The 23,552-nt window shown below is 37.8% G+C and overlaps 2 protein-coding genes across 3 annotated transcripts in view; one reads left to right on the top strand and one right to left on the bottom strand.

Moving 5' to 3' along the window:
* The window catches only part of LOC101743453 (solute carrier organic anion transporter family member 4A1), a 63,793-nt gene that overhangs the window by 7,334 nt on the left and 32,907 nt on the right, over nt 1-23,552 (bottom strand). For both annotated transcript variants that reach the window (XM_012690425.4, XM_021348055.3), the window contains 6 exons: nt 17,304-17,397; nt 16,160-16,361; nt 15,335-15,500; nt 8,591-8,693; nt 1,395-1,516; nt 335-583 (listed from right to left, as the gene is read on the bottom strand). In XM_012690425.4, coding sequence (XP_012545879.1) covers nt 335-583; nt 1,395-1,516; nt 8,591-8,693; nt 15,335-15,500; nt 16,160-16,361; nt 17,304-17,397 — 936 coding nt within the window. The remainder of the gene's footprint in view (nt 1-334; nt 584-1,394; nt 1,517-8,590; nt 8,694-15,334; nt 15,501-16,159; nt 16,362-17,303; nt 17,398-23,552) is intronic.
* On the top strand, nt 2,434-6,681 carry LOC134198864 (uncharacterized). Its single transcript, XM_062668530.1, has 2 exons — nt 2,434-3,669; nt 6,470-6,681. The coding sequence occupies exons 1-2, from the start codon at nt 3,204-3,206 to the stop codon at nt 6,664-6,666; spliced, it is 663 nt and encodes a 220-aa protein (XP_062524514.1). The 5' UTR covers nt 2,434-3,203; the 3' UTR covers nt 6,667-6,681.

The raw sequence follows: 23,552 nt of genomic DNA, 5'->3' as shown, positions 1-23,552 counted from the left end.
TAGGAAATGTATGGAAATGGCAGTGCAAGGTATAGGGAGAACAGGTCGATCGAAGAAGACATGAATGGAGTGTGCGAATGACGATATGAGAGAGAGACGATGAGCGTTGAGATGACGGCTGATAGAAGAGAATGGATTAGAAAAATTCGCTGTTCCGACCCCACCTAGTCGGATAAGGTGGAGAAAAATAAAAAGAAGATTCCATTATCGTGGAAGTTGTTCGTACCTGCCTGCGGGATTCGAGCATCAGCACACTCGCAACGCTCGATAAGAATGCACCGGGCGTCTTATCATCTAAGCTACGACTTCATCAAAATCACACAAATATACCAACCTAAGAGCAACGCAGCTTCGGAAGCCGAGACCGCAAACTGATTCTCAATTAGCTTCGGCAGGAAAGCAGCAAAACCGGATATGAGCATCCCCTCACTTGCTCCTGCCAGATTCAGGAACAAGAAAGTTGGGTTCTTGAGCAGCGCCACGGCGGCTTGTGGCAGCTCATGCAAAGCGCTGAAAGCGGCTGACTTAGATGCAGCTCCTTCGTGCGCTTCGGAAACTTTGGATGCTCTGATCTCTGATGCACCTGGTCATTAAATTTTCGATAATTACATAATGCTATTTAATATGAATATTGACCAGTTAATGATACATTAGATTTAATTTAATTAGATAGTAACTTACATAATTAATGATATGTGGGTGATGGCGTGTGCGTGCAGTTGTGTGTGTGTGTGTGTGTGTGTGTGAGCATATGTATGTACACAAGGTATTTAGGCATCGGTACAGTTGTTATAATTTTTCTGTATGCACCTGTTTTGAATTGCAATCCAGATTGTTATATTAAATATTTAAACTTTTAATTTTTATGGTTGTAATTTGTTTTGTGCATCAATAAAGGAAAAGAAAGTGATCATTGGTTAGTTAACTTGACCACCGCGCAATGTATACCAAATTCTATTCTCGGTTATATTCCACCTATGATCAAGATATTAAGGTTTTTTTTATGTTTGAAAGGTTACTGGTGGCCCAGAGGCCTTTCCAGTTTTACCAGGGCAGGTGGACGAGCAAGGGCTCAGCCAGGAGATAATAAGGTGTTCGGGATCAGAGTTATGTTGTATTTTGTTTTTATTTGGAGAATAAGCAGCCATCTAAATCTAAATGTACACCTCTACAATCAGTAAAACATTCCCGCTACACAAACTCATCTTGACAAAACATATGAAGATAACATGATAATTATAAGTAGTTTGTTCTTGTCTCGTGTATTTGCTCGGTATTCATTCAATGTAGATTAAAAACATCTACAATAATTTATGCCCGACTCGGTAAAGCTTGTAACACACCCTGTATATAGAGGTAGACCTTATCAATTGCCAGTTGCCAGTCAAAATTACCTGGTAATTCGTGGGGGAACGCCAACAGTGGTACCGCCACTATGAGACAGAGCAACGCTGATAGAATAAACCCGATCCACCAAGCACCAATCCAGACAGAGCTCTGAGGAGTGATTCCTAACCTGTTCCATGAAATAATTACGATGAATGAAAAATTGCAACGGATAAAATTTAAAACTATAAAATTTTACTATATAATTGTAAACTATGTGAGATCGCGCGTCTCAAGAACATAGGCTTGTCTATTGGCAATGTCATGAATTTATTTCTTGATATCAGATCCATAAAGTCAGATGTATTTTTTGCAAAAATCGCTAGAGTATCGATTCTTCTATGTTCTATTTATTTCAATTTTTTCAAGTTTTACTGTATATAGTTTTTACACAAATTATGAGGTTGCATTATTTAAAAAACAATATCACGCTTCAAGAATTGAAGAATTGAATTGAATAAAAAATTTGAAGATTAACATTTTTTTTACGCCGGTAATCCTGATCGATATACATATTTATTGAGCAAAATTCAATTTTTGTCTTAGTCTGATCTCAAAGTAACTAAACTATTATTTTGCTTACACCATAATTGCTATTCTACCTTTAAAAAACAGTAAAAAAAATATCTATATGAGTTACAGTGCGTTCAAATATGAAACTGTAGTGAGCGGTACGTATAATTTCAAACGTTTTCATATGCAAATACAATGTTCATACGAAATGTACCCGCGAAGCCGTGAGATTCAGTTGAGTACCTACAAAAAGGGTACTTCATCACTAACTTTGCATATAAAGATATTGTTCAACATATTCACAGTTGAGTGCACGTTTGCAATGTTTAAATTGCCTGGTCAATTATTTAGTGCAAACCATCGAAACACTTTAACTGGTTATTGATAATGAAATAGCGCACGTGACTTAAGAGGATGCTACCCTACTACTATTACGAATTTGCTAGCACATGGATGTCTAGTAGTGAGAGCACGGAGAAAGGTAATCGGAAATGAGACCGTTTTTTAAATAAATTCTACGGTTCATTCTATGGTAGGCAGCGGCTTGGCTATGCCCCTGTCATTGCTGAAGGCCATGGGGCGACGGTAACCACTCACTGGTGGTGAGTGGTGGGCCGTATGCTCGTCTGACTACAAGGGCAATAAAAAGAAGATCCCTTAAAGTATTATAATTAATTAAAAGTAATTAATTAATAATAATAATAAAAAGTCGTGCTTGAAAGTCTAAGATAAAGACAGAATTCAAACACCAATCGTAGCATTAGATCTGTCTTTAATATCTAATTTCCAAATTATAACCAATCGACATTTTTAAACATACAATTATAACAATATCGTTAAATTAATACGCAAAGCAGAAAATTTGTACCCCTTTTTACGAAAATTGTGCGGACGGAGGAGTATGAAATTTCTCACACTTATAGAGAAAGAAGTGCAGAATGCTAATTTTTTTTTAAATTATACATAAAAAAATAATTAAATCAATATAGAAAACATTACACACACTACCATGTATTTGACTTAACACACATAGAATAGATTAATATGTGTAACGGACGTGACGTCAGCTGTCATGCCCTGCCGCCAGCCAAGCCGCCAAGCCATATTAACACGCCCCCTTCCGCCACAGCCACCGCCACCGCCGCCAGCCAAAGCCAACGAAGGGGGGATAGTGTTAATAAAACAAGCCATGCCAGCCATTTCTACCTACTTCTCTGCATTCTTGCACAAATAAAAGAACTTTTCGTTACGCTGCTGGTTTTTATTGTCACATCATTTGCAACAATCAGAAGTGGCATAAAGAAATGAAACAACGTCATATACACGCTCAGATCTCTCGGTCTTCTGACAAGTTTGAAGAAGTTGAAGCTCCTATTCCACTGGCGAGGAAGGTGTTGAAAAATTGCTTCAGAAGGAGGTCCACAAGGCGATACTTGAGCTACAGGATGAAGAACCTGGAACAATCAAATCAAAGGGACTTCGACGTCGTCGGACCAAGAGCGCCTGCCGCCCTGTCCTTCCATCATTCTGGTTCACGTGGAGGGAAACTAGAAGAGCAGCAACGCGGTTACTCCACTGCGGCACTAAGAGTTTCACGGCGCTTCATGAGATTCACGGCTACGAGCTTCCTTCTCCCTGCCTGCGACGCTGCTGCGCGGCGAAGACAGCTACGTCAAAGTCATCAACATGAGCTCAGAGACCATCATGTGGCCGCCGGGCGAGGTCCTGCCGAGGGCCAACAGCTGCGAGGAGCCACAGCCAAACAGCCAGGTGTGTTGCATTTCTACTTGCCCTAGCCATGCCATTACAAATATTTCGAGATTTGAGGGTAGAAATAAAAAAAATTAAAAGGAGCCATTAAATAATAAGGGTCATTCAGATTTAAAAAATACAGTATAAGCATTGCTTTGCTACGAATACACATGATTTAGGTATTGCCAATTTAGTCCAAATGCAAATTAAGCTTACTAGTGATCAGCCCGTGTATCGCCACCTTTACTTTCTCATAATGAACAAACGATAGTTAAATCTAAAGCTAATTAACTTTTAGATGCCGGCATTATAAAATAATCTGAAGCTAGTCATGCTCCACCAGTGGTCTTATTAAGAAAAAGAACGGCGACAATAGGCTATGCGTTGATTATCGTGCGTTAAACGCTATGGTAAAATATAAAAGTATCCACCGAAAAGTACTTCACGAGTTTAGATTTAGACCAGGGCTATCATCAATTAACCATTGTGCCAGACACACAACTGCTTTCATTACACCGCAAGGTCATTATTTCGAGTACACTAGAATTCCTTTTGGTTTAGCAAATGCGCCATCTGTATTCATGCGTTTCTTCTTTTTCTCCACCTTATTCCACTAGGTGGGGTAGTTAAATGCGTTTAATAAATAAAATAATTGAGTCTGTGGGTAGAAAAGAAATGGATAAAAATAAATGTAGGTCAAATAGAGATACTAGCAATTTGAAACGATTTACCTCTACCCTCAGTTGGTATAAAATCAGGTTCAATAATTATTGAGAAAGTACTTGGGAAATTTTATGATGGAGACTTAAAATTAAATGAGTAAATGCTCATTCTTGGAGAAAAAAGTCACTTATTTAGGTCATGAAATATCTTCAGACGGTATACAGCCGGATGCAACAAAAATTGACGGCCGTTTCGCAGTTACCTGTGCCAAATAATGCTCATAGTGTGCGACAGTTTATTGGTTATGTTACTTTAGAAAGTTTATTCCCAGTTTTGCCGTGATTGCGCGTCCATTAACGGAGTTAAGAAAAAAAAAAAAGATAAATCATGGGTGTGAGGCCGTGAACATAACGCGAATTTCGAACAACTGAAAAACAGTTTATGTTCCAAACCTATGCTAACTCTGTATAATGCTATGCTTCTTACAGAAATAAAAACCGATGCGTGTAACTTAGGAATTTCTGGTATACTATTACAAAAACAAACTGACAACTCACTGCGGCCTATTATGTATTTTAGCCGGGTTACTAGGAAGGAAGAGAGTGTATCATAGTTAAGAGCTCATAACCTGGCGGTCGTACAATCGCTTTGTAGGTTCCGTGTTTATGAAGTAGGTAAATATGATATAGTAGAAACTGATTGTACTGTGGTTTGTGCTACGCTTACCAAACGCGTCATTATACCACGCATTGCGCGATGGTGAGTTTTGAAAGAAGATTATGACATTAGTGTTGAGTATAGACCTGGTGAACGTATGGAACATTTGTAGACGCGCTTAATAGGCATCCTGTTGACATGATGAACGTGAATCGTCTTAGTTACTGATTGATTCTGTACTGTGCAATGTCAGGACGAAAAGCTTGGTTCGATTATAAAGCAATCTATACTAACATTATAAAGCTGAAGAGTTTGTTTGTTTGAACGCGCTAATCTTAAGAACTGCTGGTCCGATTTGAAAAATTCTTGCAGTGTTAAATAACCCATTTATTGAGAAAGGTTATAGGCTATATAACGCTAAGACCGCTAAGACCATCACGTGTCACGCTAAGACCAATATTGGTTTCTTAAAATGACACTCTTTATTAGGAAATACGTGGCAGCATGTCTTTATTGTACACATGAGAAGAATAACTATGTTAAAAAAAAGAAGACTGTCTATATCCGATCTCTAAACCATCTGATACTATGCGCATGGTACAAATAGATAACATGATGCCCTTCTGTAGGACATCTAAAGGCCACCAACCAGTACATGATCGTAATGAAAGATGCGTTGTCTAAATTTGTGATAGCTGAACTAACGCGTACTGTAAATTCAATCGGGACCATTCGTGCATTGAAAAATATATTAATAGGGTTTGTCCAGATACCCGAATCACGTGGTGACAGACTACGGGAAAGCTTTTACGAGTAGGTTCTTTAAAAAAAATATCAGAAGATAAACAATTTAGGCATACGTTAAACGGTATTGCTTGTCCGCGTGCTAATTGGCCAGGTTGAACAAACTAAACATACAATTTTATGTGTTGCGGGCAACTGATCTTAGTGAAGCTTCAAATAATTTAGTGAACTCCGTCATTTGAGGCACAAACAACACAATTAAAAGTAACAGGGGCTACAAGCCTTTGTTTCGATTCCTGGTCGCGAACCAGAAACTGTTGACGCACGGCGTAAGATAGCTGCAGCTAGGATAAAACAAGCGAGTACAATAATGACACACAACATTAATATAAAAAAAAGGCTCATGTTTATAAGAAAATGCATTTTGTATCGTAGACAGGCGCCAACTGGTTAGTAGCGCCGCTAGGATTAATACCAAATTAGACGATTTGTACTCAGGTCCGTATGTAGTAACTAAAGTAGTAGGTAACAATTGGTATCGAATTAGAAGTATATCTTAAAGGTTTACGAAGTTATAAAAACTTCACTGGCCTGGTATCAACAGATTCATTAAGGCCCTATAAAAGTATAGCCTAGCCCATGTGTCCGATAGCGCTAGTAGTTCCGATGAGCAGCTCGAAACTGAAGACCTTATTGATTTATTTGAGAACTAAATGTTTTTGTGTGTTCCCCATTGCGGGAGCAATTGTTGCAGGATGGCCGAATGTAACGGACGTGACGTCAGCTGTCATGCCCTGCCGCCAGCCAAGCCGCCAAGCCATATTAACACGCCCCCTTCCGCCACAGCCACCGCCACCGCCGCCAGCCAAAGCCAACGAAGGGGGGATAGTGTTAATAAAACAAGCCATGCCAGCCATTTCTACCTACTTCTCTGCATTCTTGCACAAATAAAAGAACTTGTCGTTACGCTGCTGGTTTTTATTGTCACATCATTTGCAACATATGATTAAATGTAGAAGTACAGTTTTTGACAACAGAACCATAATAATATCCAAGCTTATAATTTCAATTAATTATAGTCGAATTTCGACTACAGATGGACCACTAGTCTTATTAAAAACACCGATAACTACCCTAAACAAAGTGTTCGTAATAGTAAAGTGAATATCAAAAGGTTTCTCAGAGAAATGAGCTTCGGATATCAATTCGAAAGGAACGATTTTTTATATGGCACTTGTAAGTTTTAGAAAACTGAAACCTTAGTAGGTTGTTGAAAACTCATTCTCTGCTAAATCACATTTCGTTCCGCGAGCAATGAAGTCGATGTCGGGCTCCGAAACTAGGATAAAGTGCAGCAGAGATAAGCGATAGCGATTTTTTTATTCATGTATTATCCTATCTAATAAGAGCTATTTATTTTACTCTTCATAACAGGGAATACGATAAGATAACTAATGCAAAATAAAACAAGACACAATAGGTATGCACAATGCGATATCTTATCATTAAAAGTGATCCTGCAAATTACAAAGTACATAATAATAGGTTTGAGTGTGTAGATATTTTGACTACGCTGCCATCCTAGAGATTGCTTACTCAATCTTTAAGACATAACCTAATGTTGTGTGAAAGCCATATATAGTACCTACTAGAGGCAAAGAGAAGTATTTTTGTATGCTGGTAATGACAACGAAAATAACATGAGTTAGACGATAGTCTTTGTAACTAAATAGAGTGAATCGTAATTGCAATAATATAATGACAGCCATAGATAAAATAACTACTGAACTTTTGATATTTTACCTGCTGGTTTCATAGACAAAACTTCAACGGTGGTATTAATTTGGCTGAAAAGTTGCCTGAGCGTATACAACTCACAATGAGATGAATGAAAGCGAGCCAGAGTGAAGCCGCGTCGGTCTTTGCCTTGATATATTAAAAAGTTAAATTGTCGTGTCTGGTTTTTAATGGATTTTAAGGATATCGATTGAATGTCACATAAGATATTCAATGTTCGCTTTTGGAACGAAGTTCCTTATGGGACGATGCGGAGGGGTAACCTAACCGGGAAAAATACGTCCGTAACGTAAGATTTTTATTAATAATGCACATAGTGTACGACTTAACTTTGTAATAACGTACAAAAAATAACATATTTTTTTATCATTTATTGACCACGATCTCAGAGCGTTCGTTTGCGCAATACACTAACTCATAAGCAAACAACCGTGAATGAAGTGTACCACTATAAGTTCGCACGTCACCGAATGACCGTGGGTTGTTGCGAAACCTCCAGTTTTATTTTGTCTATACCTCGAATAGAATTTAAAATTAATATTTTTATAATAAGGAACCTCGTTCATATCCGGCGTCCCACGACACCACACATTTTATTGTTTTTAATGGTTTTTTGCTTATATTGATAGCTTATAAAGAGGTCTCAGCCCTCCGAATATTAAGCCTCAGCGCCTTTCGAAATAACATTTGATTACAAAGCGGATGTTATACTTTAAACGACAAAAAAAATCTAACATGTAACTTGCGAACCTTTAGAAGAATTTCAACAACAACTTTGCTGTCAAGTCATTGAAAATTAAAATGTAATGCAACCAGTTACAGGTTACAACATAACCATACATTACATATGCAAATTGGCTGTTTCGCATACCTATGTACATATATAGCAGCTATGTAGCGTGTTGTTACATATTTGGAAAAAGCGACATTTTGTAGACACTGTGGGATCTAAAATGGGAACATATAATATGGGAACATAAAATGGGATACATACATCACGTGCATACATATATATACATCGTCGTGACAATACAAAACTTTTTGTGACAAAAGCATGCTGTTTTATGGTTGTACTCACGATCCGGCGTCCGTGGACAAGAAATCAGTGTAAATGGTCAGCATCTGCCCACCCAGCACGTAGCCCATGGCTGGACCCACCACTGCCATCGTGTAATACACGCCTGAAGTAATACACATTTTGTTAGCAATTGCTCAGACTTTACTTATATTGTGTTTAATAAAGCCTTATTAAAGGTTGAACATAATATCGAGCGAGATCGAGGGTCTGCTGAAGGCTATTAATCAGCCTTTGTGACTATACTGAGACCTTAGAACTATATCTCAAGGTGTGTGGCGCATTTACGTTGTAGATGTCTATGGGCTCCAGTAACCACTTAACACCAGGTGGGCTGTGAGCTCGTCCACACATCTAAGCAATAAAAAAAAAAAAAAAAAGGCACGTGAGAGGAAAAAATTGTAATGATATATTATAATGTTTGTCTGATAGTTAAGTGTTAGATTTTTAAGCTACTAACATAGATTACAATTAATTCTTACTAACAAACTGTTATGGTTTTTTTTAAACTGAAATAAAGTATAAATAATAATAATAATAAAGAATATAATTAATTTTATAACTCATATATTAACACATAAACTGAAATAGGTATATAAAGTTAAGATGATAAGGGCATAAATAAAATAACAGATGTGACAGATGTCTCCCAGAGAGCACTTATAGGAATTCCATGTATTGGTAAATATAATTATCTTATGGGATTTCTAATTTTTACTCGTTTGAGTTTTGATAGCTTAATGTTTGTAAATCATCTTTATATAGAGGTGTAGAGAGAGAACTATTTTTATATATAGCTCCAGATAACTATATGTGTAGAACGTGGCGCACGTAAAAAATAGCGTCACCATACACTGTATTTTGCGTTTTCTCACCGTGTGTACGATAAAATAAAAATCTTCTTTATTTGAGAAAAAAACATATCGTGACTGTGTTTAGTAGCAAGCGAAATCCTACTAAACACTTGATTGAATTAATTTCACAGATTTTCTTAGATTTTGACCAGTCGCAAATATAAATACCAATCAAATTAAAACTTTTATGATAGTTTTCAGTTCAATATTGCGTTTTTTTTTTCTTTAATTTCGTGCCGTAATGTCCGATGTTTTTAAGGACTTTGTATACAGTTATAAATTTGTAATTTTCGTTAACGGAAAAAAAAACATGATAATATTGGGACTAGCGAATCAATATTAAAAGTTTATAAGTGTCAAAGATTTAAGGAGAGTCCTGAGCGGAGACAGCGTCTTGGTTGTGCCCCTGGCATTGCCGATGTGTTTAAGGGTTAACATTAACAATCTGTTCAGCTCCCTACCGAAGCAGGTTAAAAAAATTAAATGGGAAAACTACCCACATGAACACGTGGGCCTAGGAATAATTCATTTTCTTCAATATTTGAAACTATAATATCTTCAAAGCAATTGGTGTTCCATTATTGGTCTGGTGACAACCCTACTTACAAGGTTTTTTTTTGTGCGCAGTATTCATAAGTTATGCAAGCTTACTTCTCGCAACTTCGCCCGATTATTCACTTTCTTGTAAGTTTTTATTTTATTTTATTGCTTAGGTGGGCGAACGAACTCACAGCCCACCTGGTGCTAAGTTGTTACTGGATCCCATAGACATCTACAACTTAAATCCCCATCTGGAGATATAAGTTTCAAGGTCTAAAATATAGTTACAACGGCTTCCCCACCCTTCAAACCATTACTACTTCACGGCAGAAATAGGCAGGTGTTACCTACCCGTGCGGTCTCTTTTTTTTTGCCTAGAAACCACAATAACGTTAAAGTATTTCAGACTTTGGTATTTGTACAAATAATCAACAGAACGTTACAACAGTACCTACAATGTTATAATCATATTATCAGTTCATTCTCGGCAAAGCGATCGTATTTTCTGTGCGCTATAGCAACTTTGTCAACAAATATTACATACTTTTTTATCACATCCTTTTTCAGCAGTGAGAATAAGTTCATGACACTCTAAACAGCAAAGGTGAAATATACAGAAAGGATAAATTCTTGCCGTATCATTACTTTAAAAATACATTATTTCTTGCTGTTTTCACTGCTAAAAGCCGCAGCGTGTGAAGGCTAAAGGTTGATCTATAGTTAAAGCTTAGTTAATTCGCGAGCAGCAAAGCCTGCAAATACTGTGTTAATGCGATTTTTAAACACATTATTTTAGAACGAAGTTCCTTATGGGACGATGCAGAGGGGTACCCTAACCGGGGAAAAACGTCCGTAACGTAAGATTTTTATTATTGGCTATAAGTGTTTAATATAGTGGTATAGTCTACGCGATGACGGTTATTATTATTATTCATATAAATAACTGTTTCTTTGTATATTATTATTATATATTTTTTATAAATAATTGTGAATAAAGTAAAGTTGATAACTCTGTAAAGTAGTCTTTTTTTTATCAATAAAAAATCATAATAAAAAATGTATACCCGAATAATTATTTTCTTTATACTTCGAATAGAACTTAAAATTAATATTTTTATAATAAGGAACTTCGTTCTTATCTGGTGTCCCACGACACCACACATCTTATTTTTAAAGATGGATCCACTTTGATGCACATTTAACAAACTTAAAAGTTAGTTTTTATTACTTTTCTCTTATGATTTCGAATAGATTCATCTACATTTGATGAATACATGTATGTATATGAGTATACGTTTTCCATCTGTTTCTTTACTTGTTTACTTGATAGAAAAAAAACGAAAATGAACTAATAATGAACAAAACAGTTATGTGAGTCGTCTATTATCAAAGGTGGCAATCTGTGCATTTGGAGAAAAAATGTTATTGATATGTCAATACAGATTGATTTGAATATAATCGTCTCCTTCAAAGAATACGGTTCAAAACCTTCATTAAATAAAGGTTAATACTTAACCTGTTATTTATCTAAGATGTCGTTCAGAAGAGTTTTGTGACTGCCAATGGAATACAAAGTCAATAATTCGTTTTTCTGATTTACCAATAATTGTCCAAAAGTCACATTGCCGGCTTTGATAATAGTCGACTCATGTGTGCCAGGAAATTTAGCAGGCCGTTTTATCGCATAAAATAGCTTCGTATAGTACATCGTAGAGTGTGAAACATACTTTAGACGACGAAACTTTCCCGATGGCTCAAGAGGCACACATCACGCCCAATGATGGCCCTCTGAATACGTTTCCTTGTCCTCAGAGGGCCACTTACTCTCGAGAGGGAAGCGGTGAGAGTGTGACGGTGAAATGGCTGATAATGGACCCCGGTGCTTGTTTTAGGGGTGTGAGAAAGTTTTTTAAACAATGTGTGTTTTGTATAAATAAAATTACAAGGGTGCTTTTGTATTTTTGATAGCACTAGACCAAGATTTCGGAAGGTTATGCTGGCATAGCCCTCCAAGCTACCAGCTTAGGTAGGAAAAAAATGTGACGAATTATTTTGAGAGGTTGAATTGTAAGAGTATGTTGCAGAGCGCTTGTTGATGGTAAGTGGAACGTTCGATCAATAACCGGATTATAAACATTAAGTTTGACCAATATTATCACCACAATACTGGTGTCCAGGGGTATTTGGGTGAATGGGTTTATTTGGGCATTAGACGGCTGAGCGAGCTTATGATCCTCTCTATGCTAACCGGAGCCCATAGACATCTACAACGTAAATGCCGCCACCCACCTTGAGACATGAGTTCTAAGTCTCAGTTTTTACAGTACAACGGCTGCCTCGCCTTTCAAGCCGAAACGCATTAGTGCTTCACGGCAGAAATAGGCCCGATGGCGGTACCTACCCGTGCGGATTCACAAGACGTCCTACCACTAGTAAAATAAGCAGGGAATAGTTGTCATTTTCATTTTTCGTTTCGAGATAACTTACAGTTTTCGTGGACAACTAATGTATTATTCGTCAGCATTTGAATCATAGATCACTACTAATCTAAGATTGCTATAATCAAATATACAACTAAATATAATTAATGTAATGTATAAATTTATTAACAAAATGTGTTGGACAGCTATAAATTATACCTTCATTTAGAGAATTAATTGGAATTGTGCACACAATCGAAGTTCTATGGTAGCGGCATACTCATTGATTAAACTGTAACCGCTGTTTCATATTACTGGAACGTCAACCGCGGTTTTGACGGTTGAGAGTTTGACAGTTTCTTTATAGTGTGGTATTTTCTCATTCGAGGACGCTGTGGGTGCTCACTGGCTGTTTCGTGAAAGGTCTTTGAACTGTGTGCTTAGTGCGAGTTTTTTAACTTTCTCGATAGCGTAAAAGTTTGCCTACGTTTGCCGCTAGGGGCGCTGTTCCAACTGCATCCACAATTGGGTTAACTTTTACGCTATCGAGACCGTTAAAAAACTCGCACTAAGCACACTGATATCGATATTTTGTCTGACTCGGTGGTGTAGTAATTAGTGACTGACTGTTGCGCCAAGAGTCGTGGGTTCGATTTTCACATTGGGCAAACATTTGTGTGGTGAACACTTCGATCAACAATAGTAACGGTGAACAGGTTTGTTTGCTCTTCGTCTGGGTGTTTTTTTTCTAACATGTTTATATAATTAATAATTTCTACTATTAATAATTAATAATTTCTAATTGTTTGTTTCTCATGTAACATATACCCCCAGTTCCTACGCTATTTGGTCCGACCATCGTTTGGGACCTCTACCTCTAAACATAACACATGTACAAATATGTATGTCAGTCTCCGGTGAATCCTGATTTATATGAATCCTTATTTAGTGACAGAGAATACTTATTTAGGATTGGACGAACATGCGTAATTTGTCCCCAGCTATTTATTAATATTTATTCATTTATAATATCGAAGATGAGTTCAGTGTGAGATTGATCCTTATGAATGTCATTTGTCTTCTAAATTTTCACACATTTCTAAGATTACTGTATCACATCTTGTTTGTTCACTCGAAGGAGAATCCTCACGAATAGGGCTATAGATATTCTTGACTGTTTCTGCACAAACTCCACTAACCACCCAGCGTTCGATATATTGAACGACCTAAGGTCGAATTTCGTTCTATATTTTATATTTTCAAAAGTAAATAAACGAGGATCAATGGATCAATAGATTGATACCACGTAATCAATACTGCTTCCTCCCCCACCATCCCGTTAACAGAGCATTGACATGGTTAATAACCAGAGTAGCTATTCATAAAATTCTAGCGTGAATAAAAACTTAAACGGCAAAGCCGAAGTACAGTAACATAATACTCCCATAAACATGTGAGCATAAAAGGTTTTCCATCGTTTGGCTAAATGGAGCTCATGAACTATATAGTGAGGTAGCGCGGAGTGGATACCCGTGTTTATTGAGGTAATAGGTTCTAAGTTATTCTGTTACTTATGGAGCGTGACTATGAAACAAATTGAAGGCTTAAACATTTCTCGGGATTCGTGTTATTCATGTCTTCGGCAGTTTTGTACTCAAATATTTTATTTTACATCCACGGCTATTTATAGAATTTCGCGAAATGAATAAAAATAAACATTCATTCATAATTGTATTTTAGTGTAAGTAGAGAAACAGAGGAATAGAGGTCGCAAGTGAAATACTGAGTACGGACTTAAGTTTCAGTTCTCGTGGAGTCTGTTATTCATACTAAAATTATTCATAAATGCGCAAGTTTTTTTTTGTTACGCATTCACGTCGCTGCTACTTCTTCGTTTATCAAAATTTTTTGCATAAACGTTGTCCAGGACGCAGAAAAGTACATAGGGCTAATTTAGAACAAACTACTATTTATTAACTAAGAGGATTTATTTTTCTATATTATGAATGTATCTGAAACAACGGGAAAATATCAAGTAGCTTTGTAGGTGACGTATGTACGCGTAATTTATTTATGATTTTTGTGTTACTGCTTATTCTTATATTATTATATTTTATTCAACCAACACCGGTTTTCGAGCAAACTTGAAGAACAAAGTTTTATTTATTTATTGCCTAGATGTGTGGACGAGCTCACAGCCCACGCGGTGTTAAGTGGTTACTGGAACCCATAGACATCTACAACGTAAATGCGCCACACACCTTGAGATAGAAGTTCTAAGGTCTCAGTATAGTTACAACGGTTGCCCCACTCTTCAAACCGAAACGCATTACTGCTTCACGGCAGAAATAGGCGGGGCGGTGGTACCTACCCTTGTGGACTCACAAGAGGTCCTACCACCAGTAATTACGCAAATTATAATTTTGCGGGTTTTTGATTTTTATTACACGATGTTATTCCTTCACCGTGGAAGTCAATCGTGAACAATTGTTAAGTACGTATTTCATTAGAAAAAATGGTACCCGCCCGCGGGATTCGAATACCGTTGCATCGCTACGAATGCACCGGACGTCTTATCCTTAAGGCCACGACGACTTATAAAATATATGGCTGTAATGCGTACTGATGATTCCTGAGAATGTGATAGCAAAGGATATAGGATTTTTATTTATTGCTTGGGTGGATGGACGAGCTCACGAACCACCTGGTGTTAACTGGTTAACGGAGACCATAGACATCTACAATGCAGAGTAGATTAGGAGATTATCAATAATTCTTACAAAACTTAGTTATTATTACGATGAAACTATCCTCCTCCTCGCGTCGTTTCCTCAATGCTGAGGGTCGTGACCATTATAATTATGTCGACAGTCTAATGTCCCGCCAGCGCCTTCGATCATTGGCCGCATGAAGGCCGATAAAACTATACTCACCCAGATATACAGAAGACATCTTCTTCGACACGTTCTCGTCTATGTAAGTGACTCCAAGCGTGAAGAGGGGCGTGGCGCCAGCTCCGTGCAGTAGTTGGGCGAACACAAATATCGCGACTGCCCAAGCACCCCCTTCGGCCGGTGTGTCTTCTTCGCAACGATCCATCTTGGAAATAAATGGAATGTGATTCTGAAGAGCACTTAGAGAACTGACCAAATGAACTAACTACAAGCAATTCGATTTTACGTTCGTAAACTCAAACGTTAATTTCAGTGTGCTTAGTGTGAGTTTTTTAACGTTCTCGATAGCGTTAAAGTTAACTCATATTTTTGTATGGAATGGGATCGTTTGCGTACGTTTGCCGCTAGGAGCGCTGTTCCAACTGCATACAAAATTGAGCTAACTTTTACTTTGAATAGTTGATAAGGTTTTCCATTTAATTTTGAACCGCTTTTTGATCTAGGAGTAAATGATGATGACTAATGCATCTAGAGGTCACTATCTTGATTTCTATTTGTGGTTTGATCGTATCGGTTCTTGCCTCGTTTCCTTACTTGGTACCAAAGTATCAATCAAGAAAATTCAAGATCGCAGCTGGCAAATGTGTGAAGCTAGCTTTTGATTATTGTAGACTTTTAAGTTTGATCGCCATTACCAAGATTTTCCTTTTTAAAACAATTTCCAATTTCATAATTCCAGATTAAGATTAAAACAATTGTTCAAAATAATCGTGTTCAGTTTTTACTAGTGTATAACCCCTTACACAGACAAATTATTCTGACAATCGCAAATATGGTCGCTGTTACTCATACTCTAACACTCACAGTTCTATTAAGCACGCAAATATCATCAGCATCTTCATTGGCCACTCGATGAGGAGGTACGAGGAAGTGTGGCAGTGCGAAGAGTAATGATCCTGTGCCCATTAGGAGCACGCCCCATCCGAGCCACCGAGGTTTGGAGGAGCCGCTTCTTCCACCGAGGTACGTGACTGGAGCCAGGCATGCAAACGATGCCATGTCGTACCTGAACATTTTGAAACTTGGATTTATGGGGATTTTAATGCCAACTATTTTACTGTCCAACAGCTGTGCGACCCTTCGAACTGTTATAGACAGTCCAAAGTACTACACAGAAGCTTACTAAGCAATAACATCAATACTTCCACACACGTGTAAAATTGTATAAAAAGGTTTTTTGTTTTTTTTTTATTGCCCGTGTAGGCAGAAGAGCATACGGCCCACCTGATGGTAAGTGGTTACCGTCGCCCGTGGACTTCAGCAATTCCAGGGGCAGAGCCAAGCCGCTGCCTACCGGTAAACACACACACACACACAAATACACGTGGTTTTAAGAGCATTTTGTAGACATCATTACTTTAGTAGTCACTTATCCAGCAAATGTGTGAAGCAAAAAGGAAGCATGAAAAAACTGTTTTTTAAAAGGACCCACGGAGACCCATCCTTCACAGGACCTGGAGACCTGTTTCACGAACACGGTTGTACCTGGTTAAATAGGCATAGCTTAAACCAGGACGACTGTAGATTTTTATTTATGTTACAGAGAGAAGAGAGTACTCAATGGTAGGCAACGGCTTAGCTCTGCTTCTGGCATTGTTGACGTCCATGAGCCACGGTAACCGCTTACCATCAGGTGAACTGTATGCTCGCCTGACTGAAAGGCAATAAAAAAGTGCATTGTAAAAGAGATCAAGTTTTTTTTTTTAAAGACCAAAAAATTTACACAATTTCACTCCACCAGGTAAAACGAGCAATACCTATCACTCATTATAATTACAAAAAAAAACTGTTCTTATTGATTTTTAAATTAAAATTGTTCTATGTTGTATTATTTATATAATTGTTGTATTATTAATTTCAAATAATATAAACAAACAGAAAAATCTAACTGCCAACCTTATCTACATAGGAATTAGATTTATTTTTAAATTCAAATATGAAAGCTCACCCTCCAGCGATAACTCCTGTTTGCATGGATCGAAGGCCGAATCTCTTCTCTATAGTGGTGATCACCACGTTCACAAACCCGTTCACCACCATACCTGGCATCAGATATTCTTGCATAATTATCGTAATACAAAGGACATAATACAAAAATTACAAAAGCACTGGCGGTAAGACCTCTTGTGTACCACCACCCTGCCTATTTCTACCGTGAAGCAGTAATGCGTTTCGGTCTGAAGGGTAGGGCAGCCGTTGTAACTATACTGAGACTTTAGAACTTATATCTCAAGGTGGGTGGCGCATTTACGTTGTAGATGTCTATGGAATCCAGTAACCACTTAACACCAGGTGGGCTGTGAGCTCGTCCAGCAATAAAAAAAAGCAGAACTTGCATTATTTTCAAAGGATGCAGAGCATTCGTTTTTAATTTTTATTTTCTTGAGCTGATCTCAAACCTCTCTCCATCTCAACTCATGTTACTCACATAACATGTATGACGAACTTTTAGATATTCTAGGTAAAATTTATAGACAGTTTTCAGTAAAGAGCTGGTAGGCAGCGGCTTGGCTTGGTAGGCGGAGGCTTGGCTCTGCCCCTGAAATTAGTGAAGTCCATGGGCGACGGTAACCACTCACCATCAGGTGGGCCGTACGCTCGTCTACCTACTAGGGAAATTAAAAAAATATATGGAAAATTAGATCTCAAGTTGTGACCGGTGCCCATACTTTGAAATATTAATATAAGTTACATTATAATTACGTTACATAGGATTCTGATGGGAATATAATATTTTAGCTCACATTAACGCTTTGAATTAAAATCTTTAATGTCCGCACTTCAACATTGTTCAATATACGACCGGTTGCAACTGAGTAAATCCAACAAATTTATATATTACTAGCTGACCCGGCAGACTTCGTAGTGCCTTAATCGATAAATAAAATACCTAAACTTTTGTATAAAATAAACTTAAAACAAACAATAGGAATCCGTCCGACGGGACAAATCAAAGGAAAAACAAAATTGATATTTTTATTTAATTCCGAACATTTTCATTCATTTATCTACCTTTTAAGCCTTCTCTGGACTTCCACAAATCATTCAAGACCAAAATTAGCCAAATCGGTTCAGCTGTTCTCGAGTTTTAGCGAGACTAACGAACAGCAATTCATTTATATATATATAGATAAAGTTAGAAGATATTTCAAATGATTACAGCAGTTACAGCGAAAAGCGAATGCTTTCTACTCTAATGCTAGCTCTACCCGTCCACTTCGCTGGGCATTTAAAATTAACATTATTATTTCTCACCCCCACAAAGATTCTCATCATTAACACCCCTGCAACTGGTGTAGGGAGTCCAACACTCATATAAATATTAGCCTATCCATTAAGTACATGTATTTTCTACAAGGATACCAAGTTTCAAGTCAATCTGATGCATGGTTCAGTAGTTATAACGGAACCTCCGTAAAAACCACTGTAGATTTATATGTTAGTATAGATATTTTAGTATAGATGACGAGCGACGCTTCAAAGTCAATTTGAGTAGCTGAAAATAGAGCTGTGTACCAAAAATCAATCGGAAATATAATTTCGCCGCTAAAATAAACGATTGGATATCGTTCTGCGTTGATTAAACTTGCAGGGCAAATGTCCGGGCGGACATTGCGACAGGCGACGGGTCTAAAATAGAACGAAGCATCAAACTCAATTAAATTTCTTCTAAAATGGCAGCTGAACAATTGAAACGGCGATAGATGTATTGAGCAATATTCTATTGTTTTAGACTTATGTTTTTTTTTCTACCTAAGCTGATAGCCTTGAGAGGCTATTTCAGCGTAACCTTAAGTGAGCGCACGGGGCTCAAGCCGGAGTGATGCTACACTGACGAAAGACGACCCACTGAGAAGATCCGTGAGCTGTGTCTAAAGGTTAATTCGCTCGTCGAGCCCTTCGTCGCAAGCGACGAGTTCGACGAGGGCGGTGACCAGTGCTTGTGGTACCTAAAAGCACCGTCAATGGATTGGAAGGATCTGTAATGACGTTTTTTGGGCGACGTCGAGACTTATGCAATATCTTTTTTTTATATATTATATTTATTTAAGTCGGTTGACTGTTATAAACTATAATCTAAGTTCTTTGATGGTTGGCAGAACTCGGAACAAAAATAAGCCGCTGTCTCTACTCTGACCCTCGTTTGAAGGAGGACCAGGATAAAGGATATAGCGCCCGGGAAAACCTTAATAAGGATGTAAATAAAAAAATTAAAATTATAAATATTAGTTAGAGAGGTGCTGCTACTAGCCAGCGAGAAGAAAGAAAAGCAAAGAAGAAATATCAGCACCTAAAGAAATTCTTGTAAACACAAAAACCCTGCCTTGTTAGGTAGGAAGTCTACCCACGGATATATGGGGTTGCCCTGAAGCCCGATGCACGCCCCCTAAGGGGACTCGAGGCCGGACAGACGACGTTAGAGGGATGTACATTCCAAAGCATGCAAACTACAGGTGTTAGACATGAACTCTGCCACGACGAGTATTGTGAATGTAACGTCTTGCTATGACCGACATCTGCCCACAATTTAGTGGAGACCAATAAAAATAGTAACTTCCTGTTCTGTAGTGATGTGATTCATCCGTCAAATACCGGTTTATTGTTGTTCAAATATAATTATACGAAAGGATCTGATAACTTTTAATGTTTATTTTAGATGAACAATTTTAGTATAAATGGTGGATAAAAAAACGGCAATTACAATAAATTATACAACAATCTAAATCGTCAGCGTCATTTGTGTACGCGACCTTCATTTAAATATAGATTACAATTATTTATAAATCATTTTTTATCATATCATGCAGGTACATCAAAACAACCTGGTGGCTGTAGGTAGTCACTGCCTCAAAATTTCTAATCACTTTTAAGTGGGTTGCATACCAAAATCTAAACTATAATAGCTTAGCTCGCACAGGCAGGGTGGATTACTTGTGTACAAACCGCAAATACCATCAATGATTTTCCTCCTCATGTTGTACCATGTCATCCTATCTTCGGGTACTTGGAGAGCATCATAGACGGTAAAATTAAATGCGGTGTGTGGCTGCAGTACCTACTGCGATCTTTGACCTTCCACTATAAGAATCTAAGCTGATTATGGAGGTATATCGATCAGTTGCTATGACCACGATTACCCCCACACTAAATGCACCTCGTTTGGTATCAAATTGCACAAAACTGGCTTGGATCTTGCTTATTGTTATTATGCACGTGACAAATTCCTAATTTATCTATAGCTGATTCAGTTAGGCTTTTAATCTTAGCTACTTTAGCCCTTAATTTAAAATAAGATTTAAATATTAGGAAGGTGGAGCATTTTTTTATTTTTTTTATTTATTGCTTAGATGGATGGACGAGCTCACAGCCCACCTGAAATTAAGTGGTTACTGGAACTCATAGACAGCTACAACGTAAATGCGCCACCCACCTTGACATATAAGTTCTAAGATCTCAGTATAGTTACAACGGCTACCCCACCCTTCGAACCGAAACGCATTACTGCTTCACGGCGGAAATAGGCGGGGTGGTGGTACCTACCCGTGTGGACTCCCAAGAGGTCCTACCTCCAGTGATAACCATTACTAATTAATTTAAGATATTTCTGTCTCTCAAGCTAGGCAGCAGTATTCAATGATGCCTATAAAACGCGATAGCAACTACCGATGCTCTCACTTTAGGACGCAAACATACAACACTATAAAAGAGGCTACCATAAAAGCTTGCATAATGATACCCTAATAAATACATATTAATGTTGATACATCGGTATTATTGTATCAGAATCCATTAGCGATCCGTTTTAATGTATTGAAAACGCAAACAATAGGCCTCCCTCTGTTGAGACAACGCTATGCTTAGTCACGTGCCGACAAAAATGTTTGGATTGAAGATACACTGAGGAATACTGGCGAGTGACTCTATAGAAACTTTGATGCTCTGTGTGTTTTGTACAGTACGATCCATAAGAAAGGGAAAATTTGTTGAGCTATTGTTTAAGATGTTGCCATATCTTTTTGACCATCACACCACTACTGGAGCAGAGTCCACCCCTAGCATATGTAGTGGTTACGTTCATCAACTATATGTGTAAAGTTTCATTTGTGGTACCATCCTCTTTTAAACTGTACAGCTATTTTAATTGGCAAGGTGATCAGACGAGTATAAGGCCCATCGAATATTAAGTAGTGACCGTTGTTCATGGACAACAGCAATGCTAAGAGCATAGTGACGCTGCCTAATGAAATCCCCTCCACGTTGTTTCCAAAAGGATATGATGCGTCCTTCTTCAAACGCAGTTTGAAAGGATTCCTGAGCAGTGGAGGGACTTAGCTGTGCCACTGGGGTTTTTTTTATTGCTTAGATGGGTGGACGAGATCACAGCCCACCTGGTGTTAAGTGGTTACTGGAACCTATAGACATCGTAATGCACCACCCACCTTGAGATACAAGTTCTAAGGTCTCAGCATAGTTAGTTACAACGGCTGCCCCACCCTTCAAGCCGAAATGCATCACTGCTACACGGCAGAAATAAGCGGGGCGGTGGCGCCCACCCGTGCGTACTCACAAGAGGTCCTACCACCAGTAAAAATGTCAATGTCAATATGGTGTCAATAAGTAATTGTAACCATATAGCACGTGGACTGTTGACTTGTCTGACATTGGCAACGAAAAAACGCGTGTGGCTTCTCCTAGTGTAGTTCTAGCCCTTGTGGATTCGTTAGCATTACCACAATTTTTATTTTATTTTTATTGCTTAGATGGGTGGACGAGCTCCCAGCCCACCTAGTGTTAAGTGGTTACTGGAGCCCATAGACATCCACAACGTAAATGCGCCACCCACCTCGAGATATAAGTTCTAAGATCTCAGTAAACAACGCTAATAAAGTAAGAAATAGTATTTTAAACAAAAACAAGATACTCTCAATGTACCTCCAGCACTGTAAGCTCCTTTTATTAAGCTCATAATTACGAAATTTTAACGAATCGCGTTTGAGGCTTAAACGATAATTAATTAGCGTCATGAAATGCTGAATCACGGAAATTATTGCTTTACAAAGTATTTTGGTTTTCATTCATCCAACCATTTAAGCTTACGTCTACTCACCGAGCCTATGTATCTTTTATATATTATTTTACGTAATATTTTACTTTAAAAATGGTATGAGCATTTACCTAGGTTATTAGAGTCCTAGGCGTGAATATAAATGGCTTCTGAACATTCTAATACTCAAGGGATTAAATAAAATAAATATTTAATGTTATTTACTGATTTCTTAAAATTTATTATTAATAAATATTGTTAAAGTTCTCGTGTATTCTACAACTTATTTTACAGCCTTTGACGAGTCTTATGACTAGAACTGAAGTACATTTTTTTGTGTTATTTTCCTTTTTTTAATATATTAATTTCCTTATTTTTTTTGTCAATTTTGTAAATTTAGTGCATCTCAGTCACACCTCACTGTCACACTCGCAAAACTAGAACACCTATTATTGAACAGTGAAACAATTCTCTTATGCATTTGTAGTACGCTAACCGTAAGCCCATTGAGTTTCTCGCCGGATCTTCTCAGTGGTGGTAGATTCTGCGAAGCGCGGCTCTTGCTAGGGCTCGTGTTGGCAATCGTCAGGTTTGAGCCCCGTGAGCTCACCTACTAGTTAAGGTTACGCTGAAATAGCTTCTCAAGGCTATCAGCTTAGGTAGGAAAAAAAATTGTTAACCGTAAACTAAGACTTCTCGGATGTACAAACAATAATAATAGAATACACAATAATAGAAATAATAGAATAGATAGATAGATAGATAGATAGAATAATAGAATAGAAACAATAATAGAAAAGTAGAAATGGCATTAACGTTTTTGCAAATTGTTCTCTTCCGTGCGTTCATGTCTTGATGTCAAATAGATGTGTGGTTGCGTCTTTAATGGACGCTTTTATTTATGTAGATTTTATGGTTTTTTTTTATTGCTTAGATGGTTGAACGAGCTCACAGCCCACCTAGTGTTAAGTGCTTACTGGAGCCCATAGACATCTACAACGTAAATACGCCACCCCTAAGTTCTAAGGTCTCAATTATAGTTACAACGGCTGCCCCACCCTTCAAACCGAAACGCATTACTGCTTCACGGCAGAAATAGGCAGGGCGGTGGTACTTATCCGTGCGGACTTACAAGAGGTCCTACCACTAGTA

This window comes from Bombyx mori, chromosome 5, assembly GCF_030269925.1.
Source record: "Bombyx mori chromosome 5, ASM3026992v2".
Taxonomy (NCBI): Eukaryota; Metazoa; Arthropoda; class Insecta; order Lepidoptera; family Bombycidae; genus Bombyx; species Bombyx mori.
The sequence above is the reverse complement of the archived record's forward strand: the minus strand, read 5'-3'. Positions and strand labels throughout refer to the sequence as shown.

Bases quoted from the DNA above. Each gene is read 5' to 3' on its own strand.
- LOC134198864 (XM_062668530.1), top strand. From the start codon at position 3,204: ATGAAACAACGTCATATACACGCTCAGATCTCTCGGTCTTCTGACAAG. The intron at 3,670-6,469 runs GTGTGTTGCATT...CAATTGTTGCAG, and splicing joins AGCCACAGCCAAACAGCCAG to GATGGCCGAATGTAACGGAC.